This window comes from Schistocerca nitens, chromosome 2 (assembly GCF_023898315.1).
Source record: "Schistocerca nitens isolate TAMUIC-IGC-003100 chromosome 2, iqSchNite1.1, whole genome shotgun sequence".
Classification (NCBI taxonomy): Eukaryota; Metazoa; Arthropoda; class Insecta; order Orthoptera; family Acrididae; genus Schistocerca; species Schistocerca nitens.
The window spans coordinates 638,252,790-638,270,886 of NC_064615.1; the positions used below are offsets into that span (position 1 = coordinate 638,252,790).

The window sequence follows — 18,097 nt, forward strand, 5'->3', positions numbered from 1 at the left end:
GTATATTTGAAAACAGTTTCCCTTAGAAAACAGTGAAATATAATTGTAAGAAACCATATAAAAAGCCATGGCTTACTAAAGGGATAAAAATATCTTGTAAACAGAAAACGGAAATGTATCTTATAGCTAGGAGGAGTAATGATCCCAAAACAATGAAATGATATAAAAACTACTGCACTGTATTAAGAAAAGTCATTAACACGTCCAGAAGTATGTGCATTATGTCTGAGGTTAGCACATCTCATAATAACATTAAAACAATTGGGAATATTGTGAAAAGAGAAACAGAGCAACTGAGAGCACAGGAAGACTGTATATCTATCAAACACAATGAAAAGTTTGTTAACTAGAAGTCAGAAGTAGAAAACATTTTTCATAATCATTTTTTAAGTGTTGTAGAGAAAATAGATTCCAGCTATTCAATAGAAAATGCAAGCCAGTATATGAAAGAGGTAGTACCTACACAATTTGATAAAATTGAAATTCAACCGACCTCTCTTACTAAAATTAGGAAAATAATAAATTCACTCAAATGTAAAAGCTCACATGGAATTGATGGCTCTTCCAACAGAGTGCTAACAGCTTGTTTCCAACAAATAAGTAAGATTCTCAGCCATATATGTAGTAGCTCACTCAAACAGGGAATTTTTCCAGATAGACAGAAATATGCTATTGTTAAACCATTGCATAACAAAGAGGATCGATCTGATGCTAACAGCTACTACCCAATCTCACTTCTGACAGCTTTCTCCATGATTCTTGAAAAAGTAATGTATTCAAGAGTAGCATCACATATTTGTAAGAATTAAGTACTAAGAAAATGTCAGTTTGGTTTTCAGAAAGGCTGTTCAACAGAAAATGCTATTTATGCTTTCACTGGTCAAATATTAAATGCAATGATTAACCGAACATCACCCATTGGGATATTTTGTGATCTCTCAAAGGCTTTTTATTGTGTGAATCATGAAGTTCTTCTAGATAAGCTTAAGTATTGTGGTATGAGTGGGACAGTGCACAAATGGTTTAATTCATACTTAACTGGAAGAATGCAGACGGTTGAAATTAAAAGTACAGATAGTCTACAAAAACCAGCAGAGTCCTCTAACTGGGGAGGTATCAAGAATGCTGTCCCACAGGGTTCAGTCTTGGGTCCCTTATTGTTCTTCATATATATTAACGACTTTACACTCTGTATTCATGAAGATGCAAAGTTAGTTCTTTTTGCTGATGATACAAGTGTAATAATAACACCCAAGAAGCAAGAATCAGCTGAGGAAATTGCAAATAATGCCTTTCAGAAAATTATTAAGTGGTTCTCTGCAAATGGACTCTCACTAAATTTTGACAAAACACAGTTTATACAATTCTGTACAGTAAATGGCATAACACCATTGATAAATATAGACTATGAACGGATGTCTGTTGCTAAGGTAGAATACTCAAAATTTCTGGGTGTGTGGTTTCATGAGAAATTGAATTGAAAGAAATACATCGATGATCTCATGAAATGGTTAGGCTCAGCTACTTACGCTATTAGGGTTATTGCAAATTTTGGTGGTAAACATGTCAGTAAATTATCCTATGTTGCCTATTTTCATTCACTGCTTTCATATGGCATCATATTTTGGGGCAATTCTTCATTCAGAGAGAAAGTATTCATTGCACAAAAGCGTGTAATCAGAATAATAGCTGGAGCCCATCCAATATCAACTAGCAGACTTTTATTTAAGGAACTTGGGATATTCACAGTACCTTCACAATACATATATTCACTTATGAAATTTGTCATTGATAACCCATCCCAATTCAAAAATAACAGCGACGTGCATAGCTACAACACTAGAAGATAGGATGATATTCACTATTCTGGATTAAATCTCACTTGACACAGAAAGGGGTAAATTATGCTGCCAAAAAAATCTTTGGTCATTTGCAAATAGTATTAAAAGTCTGACAGATAGCCAACCAATATATCAAAGCAAATTAAAAGAATTTCTGATTGACAACTCCTTCTACTCAGTAGATGAATTCTTAGATATGAAGTAATAACTGTAAAAAAATTAATAAATGAATTTGTGTACAGAAAACTTATTTTAAAGTGACGCATTCCAAATCATTACGAAATGTCATATTCATGATCTATGGAACAAGGATTAATGTATGTATGTATGTACTGGTTCTTGAGACCATATAAGAAGAGAGGTTTTCGCGAAATAGGAGAAATGAATTCAGAATTGTGAATACGATTAGACTGCAACTCACAATTATTTAGTGACAAATGAAATTCGGTGCCATACCAGGGCCCAAACTTAGATTTTCTGTTTTATGCAGTCAGTTGCCTTAACCACTTTGGCTGTCCAAGCACGTGTCCAGGACCGACCAAAATTTACATACGTCACTGAGTGCCTATGTCTTGCACTCGTACAATTGCTGTGGTTCCTGCACAGAGCGAGACCTTATTATTATTGTTGTGGCCTGTCTAGGCATGTGATACTATTTGCAATGCTGTGTTTTCGATGTTCTGTGCAATGTCCTTCAGACATGCGTACATAATAGCATATTCGGATAGCCAAAGTGGTTAAGGCGATTGTTGTGTATCCCTTCACAGTGGTAAGTAGAGGTGGGCTACGGAGTGGTGTGTCAACTGCCATCGTGGGAAAGCTGAACAAGACCGGAAATGATTAGGGAACAAGTAACACAGTAAACAGAACATTTACTTAACTTGTATGTCTCCAAATGTAGGAAGATGGATAACAAATGATGCAACAAGAATGGAGTCCAGCTACTGATGTCAACATAGATGAGTTGTTCTGGACTACTGCAGGAACTATGGTGTCAGGGCCGAGATCTGCCGGCGTTAGCTTAGCGACATGTGGCGATGTGGCTGCGAGTGTGAGTGGGTTTAGTCATTGCTGCCAACCGCCCTTTATCGTGGTGGCAGAGGGCGCTCATGGTACAGAGCCAGTGAAGGTGTGGCTTATCTGGCACACACCGCTGGGGCCGCTTGATTCCACACAACCGCTATTGACATTCAACGGAAACTTTCAATCCCATTACCAATGTAATGATTCTCATGGCGTGGTATCGATACATGATACAACAGCGACCACACATGTAAAGCAGGAAATCTGGGGTTGAGCTTTGATCTGGCACAGATTTTCGTTTCTCACTAATGGTGGAGTTGCATTATGACTGCATTCGCAATTCCGAATACATTTCTTCCGTTTCATATAGCTGTTGATCGTAGCAATGCCAGGTCTTCAAACCTGTATGCACATCTTAAAGACATTATATACTAAACCCAAAAACAGACATTGCAAATAGCATTATGCAGAATAGTTCCCTTCCGTATTAAGAGTGTTTGTAAGTTTAGGCTTTTCAGCATCTTCATGATGCATTCACATAGCTAAAAGAATGCTTCGAGCATTCGTCCTACCTTTCTTTGCACTCATTCAATAACCTCTGCTAGTCTAGTATGGTATGGCTCCCACCCATTTGAGCAATATCCTAGAATGACCTCATGAGTGTTATGTAAGCAAGAACACTGACTTTTCATGTTGCTTTCCCTGTTTTATTTTACAGATTCTGATCATGGCACAACTCAAAGTGTGATGTGGAAGAAACATTGAAATGAAATTGAATAATGAAACTATTGCAATTCGTCTCACATTATAGTGATGCTAATCAGGTCATGTACCATTACGTGAGCAGCGGAAAGCAATATAGAAGGAAGTAAAAATTATGTAAACGAGTGAAATGTATATTTTACTTTGCCTATATCTAGACTTATTACACTTGATTTAGTTGTAATACTATATACATAGTTTTAAACATCAGATGTAAATAACACTGCTTTCAGAGACTTAACATAAGTTCTGCGAGGCAATGCCCAATAATTTCATATAATGATTTACAATAAATTTAAAGTATCGCTTGGAGAAGATAAAAAATCTCATTTTATTATATCATGGCGCTTGGAGAAGATAAAAAATCTCATTTTATTATATCATACATTCGCATGTCCTAGAAAGTGAAGTTGTCATGCTGACGTATTCATATTTGCACTCTTTACCTTGTTTCCAGATGCATGGACTGTTGCTGGATACCTTCAATACGCTGATGTACAGATCTGGGATAACGCAGACTGCCAGGCTATATACGGTGAACTTGTCGATTCCAATGCGATCTGTGCAATGGGCACTAATGGCCAGCATACTTGCAATGTAAGTATTCGTTCCACAAAGAACATTCGGATAGTAAGGGACATTTTCTTACACCAGAAAGTTTATCGAAGGTACTACAGAAATACATTGCACACGATTCGCCACATGTTTTCATTAAATTCTTCACAGAGTCGCCTCGATCATCGACACCGCCGTCGCCTATTTAAGTAGTCTCTCCTCTTAAAATTACTTCCCTCATACAAATCAGTCCCGATATGGCCGTGAGTTTGCTCTGCACCCTTTAAACGCGTAAGAACGAGGTATTCCATTTTGGAATAAATATGGAGTTCTAACGTTTCCTTGTTAGAAATTTAAGGAAGATCAAATGATATCTGGCACATGTCAACCTGCTATGATTTCTTTTGCTACCTCAAGGAATGCGAGCGTGAATTAATGTCCATGTAAGAAAGCTAGCTTCTGCCGCTGTTTTGGATTACCAACGGCCGAGTTTTCTACAATATCCGTGTAGATTTGTCATTTACATGCAATACGTAAGTGGTTTTCGCTCCACGATGAAAATTAGTTCCCTAGAAGACATGCTGGACATGTTGTTTTACAGCTGCGTTTAATTTGTGGATACACGGACTCCGACTACCACATAATTCCAAAAGTGCTGTAACGTTTGAGCAAAATTGCTGTTGACAATTAATCAGAGTACTTCACGTCTCGTAAGCTAATTCCCCCCAAAACCCTCTATTTTTTCGACTCTCATTACATGCTGCTTCATATCATACGGAATTCTCAAAGACTGAGTATTATTCCGTAATCCTGATCGCGTGTGTATTCTGAAGTACCCAGACTGTACTACAATGTTCACTTCTCTCACAAATATCATTGCTGTGTTGCAGTTTTCGGAGAAAATATTGTTTGTATTTTCAGACAACAACAGTCTTCATTGGCCTCAAGCCCATTTAATGATTGAAGCCCCATTAAAATTATGGTTTCTGACATGAGACAACATTTACGAAATGGTTATTATGGAGAGACATAATAATGACACGGAGTCATTAGAAAGAGAAATAGATACAGAATCTAAAGCAACAGTGGTTGATTCAGTAGGTTTGATTGAAGGCATTTTTAACAGAGGCAAGAGAGGCTGTTAGCCTAGTGAAGGGAGACAGCAGATTTTTTGAAAAACACTGTGGCTTTTGTTCCAATAAATGATGAGATATAAGGAAGAATAAAAATCAGATATTTATATCTCATCGACAACGAACTCATTAAGGACAGATAACAAGCTCCGATTGTTTCGAAAACAGGGAAGGAAATCGACCGTGTCCTTTCGAAGGAACCATCCCGGCATCTGTGTGGAACGCTTTAGGGGAATCACGGGAAATGCAGATCTGGACGGCCGGGAGCGAATTTGAACCGTCGACCTCCCAAATTCTACTCCACTGTGCTAATCACTGCACTGATATGGACTGAATACGTTGGTTTAATTGGAACCGTGGGGGTGGCGGTAATACTGTGAGGGTTTTATTTTGTAGGACTTGACTGTAGAATATGTCGACGTCAGAGGGAATCATCTATAGTTTGCATCCATACGTTGAGATACGTATTCCGTAGCATTAATTTTTTATTTATAGATAATCTTTCTCCTCTCATCGTGGAGTAAAGTTGGAAAAACAACATTGCGTTGTTTTAGCAATATGAAATTTCCAAGCAGGATGAGAGTCAAGTATTGACACGATGTTATTGTTCAAAAATGTTCAAATGTGTGTGAAATCTTATAGGACTTAACTGCTAAGGTCGTCAGTCTCTAAGCTTACACACTACTTAACCTAAATTATCCTAAGGACGAACACACACACCCATGCCCAATGGAGGACTCGAACCTCCGCCGGGACCAGCCGCACAATCTATGGCTGCAGCGCCTAAGACCGCTCGGCTAATCCCGCACGGCGATGTTATTGTCAGCATTGGAAGTATTGGCACAGCAGTATCATACAACTGAACTTGTCCAGCATGGGTTCTTCATTGTAATGTACATCTGACTGCTTCGGTTTCATTTGTGTTAATTTTGATATTTCACAGCATATACCATTGTGTGATTTTCTCAAGGTGTCGGATTAAATTCATAGTAATGCAACTGAAATTCCTATGAGAATTATAAGTTACAATACCGTCAGCGACCAGGGTTGTGTGGTACAATTCTAGTTCGGTTGCCATTAGTATAAATGAAACACAGGAGTGCATGATGAACTATGGCTTCTATTGCGTTGAGTGAAGTTTTGAATTTGTTGACGGAGATGTAGAAATGTCCGTCAGAGACGGATCATGATCTGGATTATATCAAGCGGATAGTGATAGTTAAGGGGTCTACATCTGCAGACATGAACAGCCGACTTTTCTGGTTACAGGGCGACAGCGGTGGCCCGTTGGCGGTGACTGGGTCGGACGGCGAGCCGCTGGTGGTGGGGGTCGTCTCGTGGGGCACGGCCAACGACTGTGAGTCCGGCCAGCCCGACGTCTTCATGCGCGTCACAGCCTTCCTCGACTGGATCGGCGAGAATGCCGGCGTCACCATCTCGTGAGACGGGGCGCCAACGACGGAGCTGTCTAGCACGTGCGAGTGACACACATGATATTGTGGATGCTAATAAATTCAGTTCGTGCTTATGGTTGTATTAACTTAATTCCACCTTCGCTAGTAGAGTCTCCCCCTGACAACAGTACACCTTTGGTATATTTACAGAACTTTGGCACGCTTTGGACTGTTTGTGACCTTCGAAAGAAACACAAACACACACTTGAAAAGAGAAACAATTTGCACAACAATAAACCGAACAAACTGATCCATAAAGCTGTAGCGCCAGGAAGGAGAGCAAGTAACGAAATTCATTTATTGTGGGTACACAGTATAGTATAAAGGGCAAATGATTAAATTTACAGATTTCTTTATTTTCTTTCGGCGAGAGGTGTGGCGTCAGTACTCTGGCAGGTTTGATACCCCCTGACACGAATTCCCTTCCAGTGCCAAGTAATTTTAGAGCTGCACTTACATCCAACGCCCTCTGTTATTTAATGAACATATTCCACTATCTCTCTTCTACTAGAATTTTACTTTCTACTTCTCCCTCGAGTACCATGGAAACTTGTAAGTGACGTGCACTTAAATGGGGTTTATGAAATGAGTGGAGCCCTGAGCTGTCTCCTGATGGCTCAAAGAGCCACAAGCAAATGGAAATTCTATCTGACATCGAAATCAAAGTAAAAAATAGGGTCGCCACCAACTCTAGCCACGTGACAAACCAGAGGTTCGACTGAGTTGCAAAATTAATTAACTTAGTCATCAGAAAAAGCTCATAAAAGAACATTAATTGTAATGTCACTCATAAAATGGGTTGCAATTATTAATATGATCCAGGAGTTGTTCACATGAATCAAATATTAAAATAAAGTAAAAGTTGTGTGAACACTGTGATTAAGAGCAGCTTGCAGCAACATACCTGAAAACAAGATCTCTTCTAAAGATTTTATTTTAATTAAAAAAGGAAACACTAATTATGGGACCTGTGCACATGGAAACGCTATGGATGGGCTAACAAGGGAACTACAAGGTGAATGGCGTAGGTAAAGGAGACGTAAGATCGGTACACTGTATAAGACTTGAAACAAAATTATCTATTTCTTGAGACATTAATATAAGACATCTACATAACTGCTGTTACCTGGTAACTACGTACAATTGATTATGAAACGCTATACGATTCACAACAGAATCTCTTAATTTAGAATCGCGGTAGTAATTAGAGGAGGACTGGAAAGGTTTAATCGCATTCAGACCCACATTCACTCAAAGAGCAGCAAGGACGGCCCCAACACTAACATGCTAGGAGGTTTGTACCGCTGTATTGAAAAATGATTAAATAAACGAGTAAATCTGAATATCACGGTTGCATTTAAAGGTGAACCTCGGTTTGGAGAAACCGCCTCAACGAGAGCCATACATACACGCTTACGCGCTTAACATGAAATCACAAATCACGAATACAATTGAATAATCCGGACAGGATATATTTAATATTCCAAAATCAGAGCAACAAGTAAACTCTAGGACAGAGGCAGGGGGCCACCGGAAAGTTAGGCTCACAGTTAACTCGTGTGGGCACGTGGTTCGCGGAGACACAATTTCTACGTACCGCGGCCAAATTTTAGCAACATTAAACCAGCAGCCGTGACAAATTAACATTTTACAGAGGACACATTTGAATAGACAGAGGGTAATTTTCAGAGGGCCAAAAAAGTCTAATATTAACCCACGTGGATGGTTTCCAACGGATATGTAATAATCAAACACAGAAAATTCACGAAGAGGCAGAAATTATCAAGATTCGGAAAAACTTAGAATGTATACACACACAGTCACAGGCACACAAACATGCACACTGAACCGAGGGCGCACTTCAAGCCGAAAGATAAAAGCTCCCCTCTCGCTATGAGACAACTCGCCGCGCGGTTAAATCATCTCACCCTTCTTCGAAGAGACCTCGGCTGCAGACCCTCGGAGAGATGTAAGCAGACTACCTATCTCACACTAAAACTTCTCCCACCCGACACCGTGGCCAGGAAAGCCCAGAGATGAGACTTCTGCCACCAACCTAACACCGATAACTTTCACACAAAGGGAACAATCCTCTTTGCCTACCTGAGAACTATTGGGTTGAACGTTCTGTAAGACTACCGCTGATTCTCTGCTGGAATAACAGTCGTAAGTTGGGTTACATATAAAAGCATGGAAGACTTATAATGGCGTTATAGACGCATTTGCAAGTCTGAAAAGAACCAGCATAACAACCATATGATGCTTGAAAATCGTAGAAATAAATAGGCTAAGGCTTAATTGAATCAGAGCTCAGTCTTCTCTGGTACGAAGTTTAGCGACGAAAACACCCGAATTGTTTTGTAGGATGCAGAGTGCATTGCAAAACAAATAAAATGATAAAGAAAGGGGACTACAGGACCCTTCCAAGTTATTCCTTGATGTCTCAACACATGTCCTAGTATCTCGTCGATTCTTCTTCCCCATACTTCCCTTGCGGTTCCATCCTCACTGATCTGTGAATTATCTCCACAGTTCTTATCTCATCAGCCCGTAAATTTTTCAACGCCGGCCGGTGTGTCCGTGCGGTTCTAGGCGCTTCAGTCTGGAACCACGTGACCGCTACGGTCGCAGGTTCGAATCCTGCCTCATGCATGGATGTGTGTGATGTCCTTAGGTTAGTTAGGTTTAAGTAGTTCTAAGTTCTAGGGGACTGATGACCACAGATGTTAAGTCCCATAGTGCTCAGAGCCATTTGAACCAAGCTGCCTCGGGCATGGATGTGTGTGATGTCCTTAGGTTGGTTAGGTTTAAGTAATTCTAAGTTCTAGGGGACTGGTGACCTCATAAGTTAAGTCCCATAGTGCTCAGAAGCATTTGAACCATTTTATTTTCCAACATCCTTCTATATAGTACGACATTTCGAAATTTTGATTCTCTTCTTTTCCGGTTCCTCACAGTCCAAGAGTAATTTATGTAGTGGTCTAAAGTTACTTTCCGTCTTACTTTTCTCTATTGTTCGTCCAGTCATTGTTTTATCAAATTTTAACCCATCCTATTATTTTCATCGCCGTCAGGCTGGGCTAGCACTTGGATGGGTGACCATCCGGTCTGCCGAGCGCTGTTAGCAAGCGGGGTGCACTCAGCCCTTGTGAGGAAAACTGAGGAGCTACTTCATTGAGAAGTAGCGGCTGCGGTCTCGGAAACTGACATACGGCCGGGAGAGCGGTGTGCTGACCACATGCCCCTCCATAACCACTTCCAGTGACGCCTATGAGCTGAGAATGACACAGTTGCCGGTCAGTATCGTTGGGCCTTCATCGCCTGTTCGGGAGGAGTTTAGTTCAGTTTCTTTTATTTTCATCGAGAGCATGCCTGTGTCTAGTGTCCTATGGAAACACAGTGAGGCGAAGACAGTGGAGCTCACTACTCAGAATGTTTGGCGCTTTTGGCTTCAAAGCGGTAGAAGCCTTCTGTGTGTTCTGAGAACTTGGCCCACTGACATCACTCTTCGGCAACAAAGCGGCGGCATATTGGTTAAAATGGGGGAAAATATTGTAGACATGCGTCAACTAAACAACTGGAGACTTGATACATGATGAAAGTGGGACACGACCGAGAAAGGCCGTCCACGTTTGCTCTATTATCTCCAATATACGTGAACGACTGATGTTGAATCATCTGAATCCAGGCCGTGGCATGGTTCACTTTTTGAACGGCCACCTGAACCGCGTGGGACTCAACCAGAGTGCTACAAGCATCTGGGGGTCATAGGGCTCACCAGAACACGTGACATTTCATTACAACACCCTCACACACGTAAGACATATAAAAGCATACGACGACATCAAAGAAATTTTACGGGACCCACACAAATGGTGTTCTAGGGAACATCGCTGATAATGCTTCAAGAACACTGGACGACGTCTATAGGCAAGAAAATACATATAGCACATCTCTAACAGACACACAACAAACACGACCACATGATCCTTGGGAGGATACAAACTCAGTCATAGATAGACTCATAACATAACGAGCATAACACCTAAAATAGATAAATAAGATTATTATAAGAAAAGCAGAGAGCACCTGATTGATCCATGTATCTAAACAGCACTTTAATATGATAACTAAGTACTGTTAAGGATAATGACTAACGTAAACAATGGGACAGTCGTTGAATTGTAAGATGGCAAGAACTATGTCCCTTACATGAAGTCATTAAAGATCACCTAACTCACGTTGAGCGAACAGTAGGGCTGAACAAAATGACTGGCAAGGCACAATGCATCTTGTAGAGGGTATAGTATGGATGTAGTGGAATAATTAATGTTGGGTGATGGCTTTAAAGTAATTCACACAACATGAAAACTTTGTGGAAACGAGTCGATATACTGGACGCTAGTTTACCCCAGGGAAGTATTTGACTGTGGCCGGCCGGGGGAGCGGCTAAGGGAAGCAACAATAGGCACCTTAGGGCGGCTCAAGCTCTAAGAAAGCGGTAACGGTGCACGGCCTCCAGCCGCCTTAAGATTGGGTGGTTGACCCCGACTCCATGCTGGTGTACCGGGAAACAGACGGAGAAATTGTATGTCCGTCGTCCCGTTTTCTGTGAAACATGCGACAAAGCTGTGCAAAGCTACGGTGGAGCGGTCAACAGAGGTCAAAATATGCGTGTTCGTGGCTATAGCATCTTCACGCTGAATTCACGGTCCACAGAGCCTGAAGTAAATCAGGTGAAGAGTGACAGCATGAAATACGCCGGCCTCTGATGGGAACGTAGGACCAAGGAATTTGAAGTACCCTCCTGGGAGTCAGAATTCCGGAAAACGTGGTGTTTGTGCAGACGCTAACCTTGATGGGTGGCCTGGGAAGAGCTAAAAAGAAGAAGTTGAGAGGAAGGGAAATTTTGTGGGAATTTGTTCACTTCCCAGAGCAGGCATTGGTTGGCGCTGGGACGCGACGCATAATTAACGCGACTTGCGCTGCAATTGGCGTAATTGATTTTGCTAGAGGGGAAACCGAGGCGAAGAGTGGACTGGCAGAAGTCTCAGTAGAGGTCTTCCATTCCCAGCTTGCCTAGAGTACAGACGTGGCGTTCTTTACTCAGCTTGCCTGAGAAAGAGTGAGCATCTCTGCAGTTTAGGACTTAGCAAACGCCGGCCGGAGTGGCCGTGCGGTTCTAGGCGCTACAGTCCTGCCTTGGGCATGGATGTGTGTGATGTCCTTAGGTTAGTTAGGTTTAATTAGTTCTAAGTTCTAGGCGACTGATGACCTCAGAAGTTAAGTTGCATAGTTCTCAGAGCCATTTGAACCATTTGAACTTAGCAAACGGAACGATTGAACTTGGAGATAGGAAATTTTGGTTCAGCTATGTACTGAGGAAGATAGCTAGGAGTGAATAGACGAGCGCAGCCTTGCAGCACCACGAGGTCCGCACAACGACACCGCTCCGCCACGCTGTATTCGGTGATATTGCGCCTGCTCCGGCCAGTGATTAATTTGCTGGATCACATCGGCAAAGTTTCCACGAGGGTTTCATGGGCCGAGTATTGTAGAATTCTTCTCGCACTTCGCATTACGCCTGGGTCAATCGATAGGAATTACTTTTGATTTATCGCGCTTTACTCCACGCGCTTTATTACCACTGCCTGTTAGGAGAGTAATGTAATGTGATTGAAGGTCGTGAGTTAAAATAAATCTGTGCTAATCGACTACATCTGTTTTCAATCAAGTAGTTGAAATCCCAAGTCAGTTTCTTAATTAATTTTATGTTCAACATTTGCATCTGGTGTTCAATAGCTGAATATAACATCAATGTGCACCACTTTTTAATTAAAAGTGATCAATTCTGAATAAATTAATGTCAACACTGCCACCGCAGTTAAATCAGGAGTCACAAGGCCATATTACTTTTTTGCGTTATCCTATATTGCGGCAGTTTTGCACTCTCTGTTGATCTGTTAGTCAATTAGTTGGGGTGAACACACGCCAAAACCAGCTAATTGACGGGTGGGGTACTACACAATATAAGGGTTAAGCCATTCGAGGAAGCGCGTGTCGAAGTTCCGAGGATCCCCTCGCACTTATCGCATCCGTTCACGGATATGGCATCGTGCACACAAACATACAACATGACAGCACACGTGCAACATGTAGAACCAAGTCTAGAAATAGCAGCACAAATAGTACAATCGGTAACCCCTACACAAGCACTTAAAATATGAAATAAATAGTATTTGTTCCCAGGCAGTAGAAACATCTAATATCTTGTACCATTCTGCATTGACGAATGTTTTCTTCTGATTCGACGAATACTATGAATGTGTCTTGACTTTTATTAAATCGTGCTTCTCTTGGCATTGTGTGGATTAGAGTTTTCCGAAAGTTGTCTCTGGACTTAAGGCTTCTAGAAACCAACTTAGTTACCACTTCCTGAAATGATTTTAGAAATTCCGAAGGAATGGTCCATCTGTCTTATGACTTATTTGACTAAAATTTTTCCAAAGCTCTGTTAAACTCAGACTAATAGTGGATCCCATATGTCTTCCATTTGCCCACGGATTATATGACGTGAAAACTTTTACAACGAGCTGCCATTTCCAGTGGAAACACTGGCCCCAAATGGCCTGAGCAGTGAGTCGAACTGAGCATTGGCATTGCATGCTGCTCGCGTCTATGCCAGTGTTTATTAGTCACAGTGGTTGGAGAGCCATAGTGTGCAAGTCTCTCTGAAACTCATAACCAGACCTTTTCAGAAGTTAGTGATCTGATGAGCTTCCTGGCCCATCCCAACACCCTCGTTATCAGGCAATATGCTGTCTTCCACTATCTTACGAAATAATTCGAAAGTAAAGTAGGATACAGCCATAGTCCTTAACACATCGGAAACACGGCAGCAGCTGCTCAGCCCAGTGCCATCTCATAGCTTCACACCAAGAGTTAAGACCATTATACGATGTTGTTTTGACTCTGGGAACTTTATTGCTCCACAGAATCTCCGTAGATGGATATGTCAATTGTGGTACTGTATGCTGAACGGGGTCTTGTCTGAGAAGACGATGGCTAGTGTAATTCCTGCGTCCGGTGTTGTGTGCACCACGGTCGGGGAACCTCTTCTATACTGTGTCAGGGGAAGCAGTATGATTAATCGCTGTGTTCACAATCAGTGGTATTCTAGGTGTCGTTGAACTGTCATTATGAATATATATCTTGATTCAAACAACCCCATTTCCTGACTCTGTATACATGGGGTGGCTGTGCGTTCATGTATGGCTGAGTGAAAAATGTTCCTATCCTCTCGGGCGCTAGTCGTATGGGGTCGTTGAGATCGTGCATGGCGTTGGGTATGTCCCTCCTGAAACCATTGATTCGGTAAGCCCATGACAGTTGTGGGATACCGACCAACGCCAACAGTAACTTCATGGAACGATGAACCACAGTCTCGACAACACACGATTCTTCCGCTGTCGATTCCTGAAATGTGCTGGTAGTTGTTTCTCCCTCTTACACGTGGCATAAGGCGAGGTTATCATCTGCAACCAACACTCAGATATGATTTCGGAAAAGAAGCCTGCTGTATAACCACTCTTCATACAGACTGAGGTAGCTAAGATAGGTTACCTAGTAGAGAAAAATATATCGACATATGGTTTTCTCCAAGCTATTGCGGACAATATGATGAATTTAATGAGGCTCGTAAGTAATTTTTACCGTTTTTAGTCACAGAATTGCAACATCGACTTTGCTTTTTCTAATGTTACTGTATACTTGTTTCTGTGACATTTGAAAGAAGCTTCTAAGAGAACTTCAACAACGTTATATATATGACACTTGATCAAATAGTACCAGGCTACCAGTACGGCGAACCACTGTCCCGTCGTTAGGACAAGAGATTCCACAAACGTTTCCCCTGTTATAGCAAATGTAAAAAACTCGTAACACACGTATGTTTCTTGCGTTTACCTTTGCACCTGAAGCCAGTCAGTATGTGCTCTGTGCTCGTAGAGCTGTTGAGAAATTCACAATGAATGCGACAGTCGAAAAAGTGGACATCTTTTATGGCGAATATCTCCAGTCTATTTTGGCAGATGTGCGGTTGTATGCTGAAGAGTACCCAGATAGTTCGAAGCAAACATGGAACTCAGGCATGGTTCTTGTGTTACCTGTGCACTTAAAGCCCATCAGTCAGTGCTCTATTTTTGTATTAATCGGGTAACTTGCTCTTAAGGCTATTGAGACATTCACAATATAACCGACAGTAGAAAATGTTAATCTCGTTGAATCTAAATGGCACCAAACTATTAGAGGAGAGGTGCGAATGTATGCTAAAGTGTATCCAGCTCTACATCTACATCTACATGGATACTCTGCAAATCACATTTAAATGTATAGCAGAGAGTTCATCTAACCACTTCACAATTCTCTATTATTCCAATCTCGTATAGCACGTGGAAAGAACGAACACCTATACCTTTCTGTATGAGCTCTGATTTTCCTTATTTTATCATGGTGATCGTTTCTCCCTTTGTAGGTCGGTGTCAACAAAATATTTTCGCATTCGGAAGAGAAAGTTGTTGATTGGAATTTCCTGAGAAGATTCCCCCACAACGAAAAACGCCTTTGTTTTAATGATGTCCACAAAAATGGCTCTGAGCACTATGGGACTCAACATCTTAGGTCATAAGTCCCCTAGAACTTAGAACTACTTAAACCTAACTAACCTAATGACATCACACACACCCATGCCCGAGGCAGGATTCGAACCTGCGACCGTAGCAGTCCCGCGGTTCCGGACTGCAGCGCCAGAACCGCACGGCCACCGCGGTTGGCAATTAATGATGTCCACCCCAAATCCTGTATCATTTCAGTGACACGCTCACCCCTGTTTCGCGATAATACAAAACGTGCTGCCCTTCTCTGAACTTTTTCGATGTACTCCGTCAATCGTATATGGTAGAGATCTCACACCGCGCAGCAGTATTCTAAAAGAGGACGCACAAACCTAGTGTAGGCAGTCTCCTTAGTAGTACAAACACTCACGATCTGTCTTTGTAAACATTATATAAGAAGTTGTAGAAACAAGATGTCCGGAGAATAGAAAACGCCAGGGAAAAAGAAGAATAAGTGAAGAAAGAAATGAAACTAACATTTTAGCAACAGTAGCATATAGTGTGAATGTCACTAAGGGGCATGTCGAAAGTACGAACGAGATCAATCAAATGAGTGTTCTGCGGGCATTACGTTCCATCGCATTTCATTCCCTTTACATTCCGCTGCATCTAGAGCGTCACGACAGTGACTTCCAAATGTGGTTACAGCTCTCCGAATGTTACCGACGAAAAGTACAAAACGATGCGGCGAATCTATGCAGAATTTTGTTTAAGGGAGAAAAATCTTTTACAAACTATGGGCAAGCCTGTCTTCATAATTTGCACTAACCACCAGTTGAAAACTCACACTGACTAAAAGAAGTAGGTTAAAACAACGGTCTATCAACGTTTAGTGCATGTTTTCGAAGACTCCCATAATCGGTCCCTGCTTTATTGATGTGAATCTAAATACATTCAATTACCTCGAGTTCCTAAGATATGCTGCTGCTGCAGTTATTGGAGAACATCCCACTGGACATAAGGCCTCAGTGTGGTACCAACAAGACGGATGTCCCTCCCTTTCCGCACATCTAAGGACAGACCCTCTCAAGACAATATTTGGAGAGCATTGTAATGTAGTTCAGAAAACGTAAAATGGTCTGCACATTCACCAAACTTGAGAGTTCTATACTTTTATCTGTGGCGAAAATTCAAACATGTGGTCTATTAGGAAAGACCGTCGACTGCCGAAGTCAAATAAATCTTATAACACGGGCCTCTGCTGCCGTTAACTCTAGATGAAACGCAAAGTGTAGTATTTTTCTTCCAGAATCATTTTATACTACGTAGAAATACTCAGGATGTACTTGTTATGACAGCCCCGATAAGAAACACTTGAACCTACCCAGAGTTGTGTGCTTGCTTCCATTTGGTGTGAAAGGGCATGTGTTTGTGGAATTTATTCTCTGGTAAGTGGGGCAGTGGTTTGCAGCGCTGTTATTGTGATATTATTTCATCAAGTCCCATACATGTTATGTCGTTGAACTACTCTCACAATCTTCTTTCAAATAAAACGGAAAATATATATAGACCCATTACAAAAAAACGTCGGTGTCGTAATTTGGCAACTTTAAAAGATAAAAATTACTTGCGAATGTCAGAAAATCCTCCATACTGTGCGCTATAACTTGGCGAAAACGGCACCTCGATATATTTATTCATTGTAGATATATTTGGGATGGCCTGACCTAACTGCCTCGCCTTGTATAAAGCATGTTGATGACTTCGCTTCCACATATTTTTGTGTGGTAGCACTCAAATTCAAATCTTTTGTATATAAAAGCATGCTTTACACTTTACGCTAATTTGACGTTTGCTGTATGTCGCCTTCATGTCGTTTAAATCTATTAAACCGACAAGCTGAAAGTAAGAGTTTTTTGGTACGTAGGTACTGATGACATTCAGGAAACGAAACCTTTATGTGAACTGGTCGCTAAATGTTACTTATTACACCCGAACGAGGGAGGTAAATTACACAGGAAACATGTCACAGTCATCTCACCACGAACATAGTAAGAACAAATTAAGGTGTAGGAAGCCATAGCCCATCGCAACACATGGGTTATTTTGACTACTTGGTCCCATAAAATTAACAGCAGAGGGAATGAGTAGTGGAGCAAGTAACAAGTTCTATAAGGCCTCACCCGTCTTCCTTCCTCTACTTCTCCACTCTTCCTTGAAACACACACACACACACACCCACACACACACACACACACACACACACACACACACACACACACACACGCGCGCGCGCGCGCGCGCGCCAGCGTGAAGACAGACAGAGAGAGATTTTATCACTAATGCTGAATGCTGAATGACGTAAGAAACGCCATTCACTATCGCCAAAAATTTTTTTGTTAGTGGTCAATGACGTAAGAAATGGTATTCACCATTGACAAAAAAAAAAGAAGAAAATCACCGACGAACTGATCGTATATGTATCGCAGAAGATGAGTGTCATATTCCAGTATGAAGGAGTACAAAAAGAAAAGGAAAAAACAAACGTCGAAGTACCGTGCAGCCTCATATCGTTGTAACTTGAGGAATCATGTTCAAAATAGTAAAATCATAATCTTTTTTCTTCATTTAAGCTGTAGCCTACACAACGCTGACGGTCTTGTGTACTGCTCAGGGCGATTTACAAGCTCAGGTCTTCCATTCGTAAATCAAATTTT

General features: G+C 41.3%; 1 protein-coding gene across 1 annotated transcript in view; it reads left to right on the forward strand.

Annotated features, from left to right (window-relative positions):
• Positions 1-6,812, forward strand: part of LOC126234529 (brachyurin-like) — a 40,354-nt gene extending 33,542 nt beyond the window's left edge. Inside the window, exons 6-7 of the mRNA XM_049943223.1 lie at positions 4,084-4,223; positions 6,584-6,812. Of these exons, the coding sequence (XP_049799180.1) occupies positions 4,084-4,223; positions 6,584-6,757 (314 nt within the window). The 3' untranslated portion in view covers positions 6,758-6,812. The remainder of the gene's footprint in view (positions 1-4,083; positions 4,224-6,583) is intronic.
• The last annotated feature ends 11,285 nt before the right edge of the window (positions 6,813-18,097 follow it).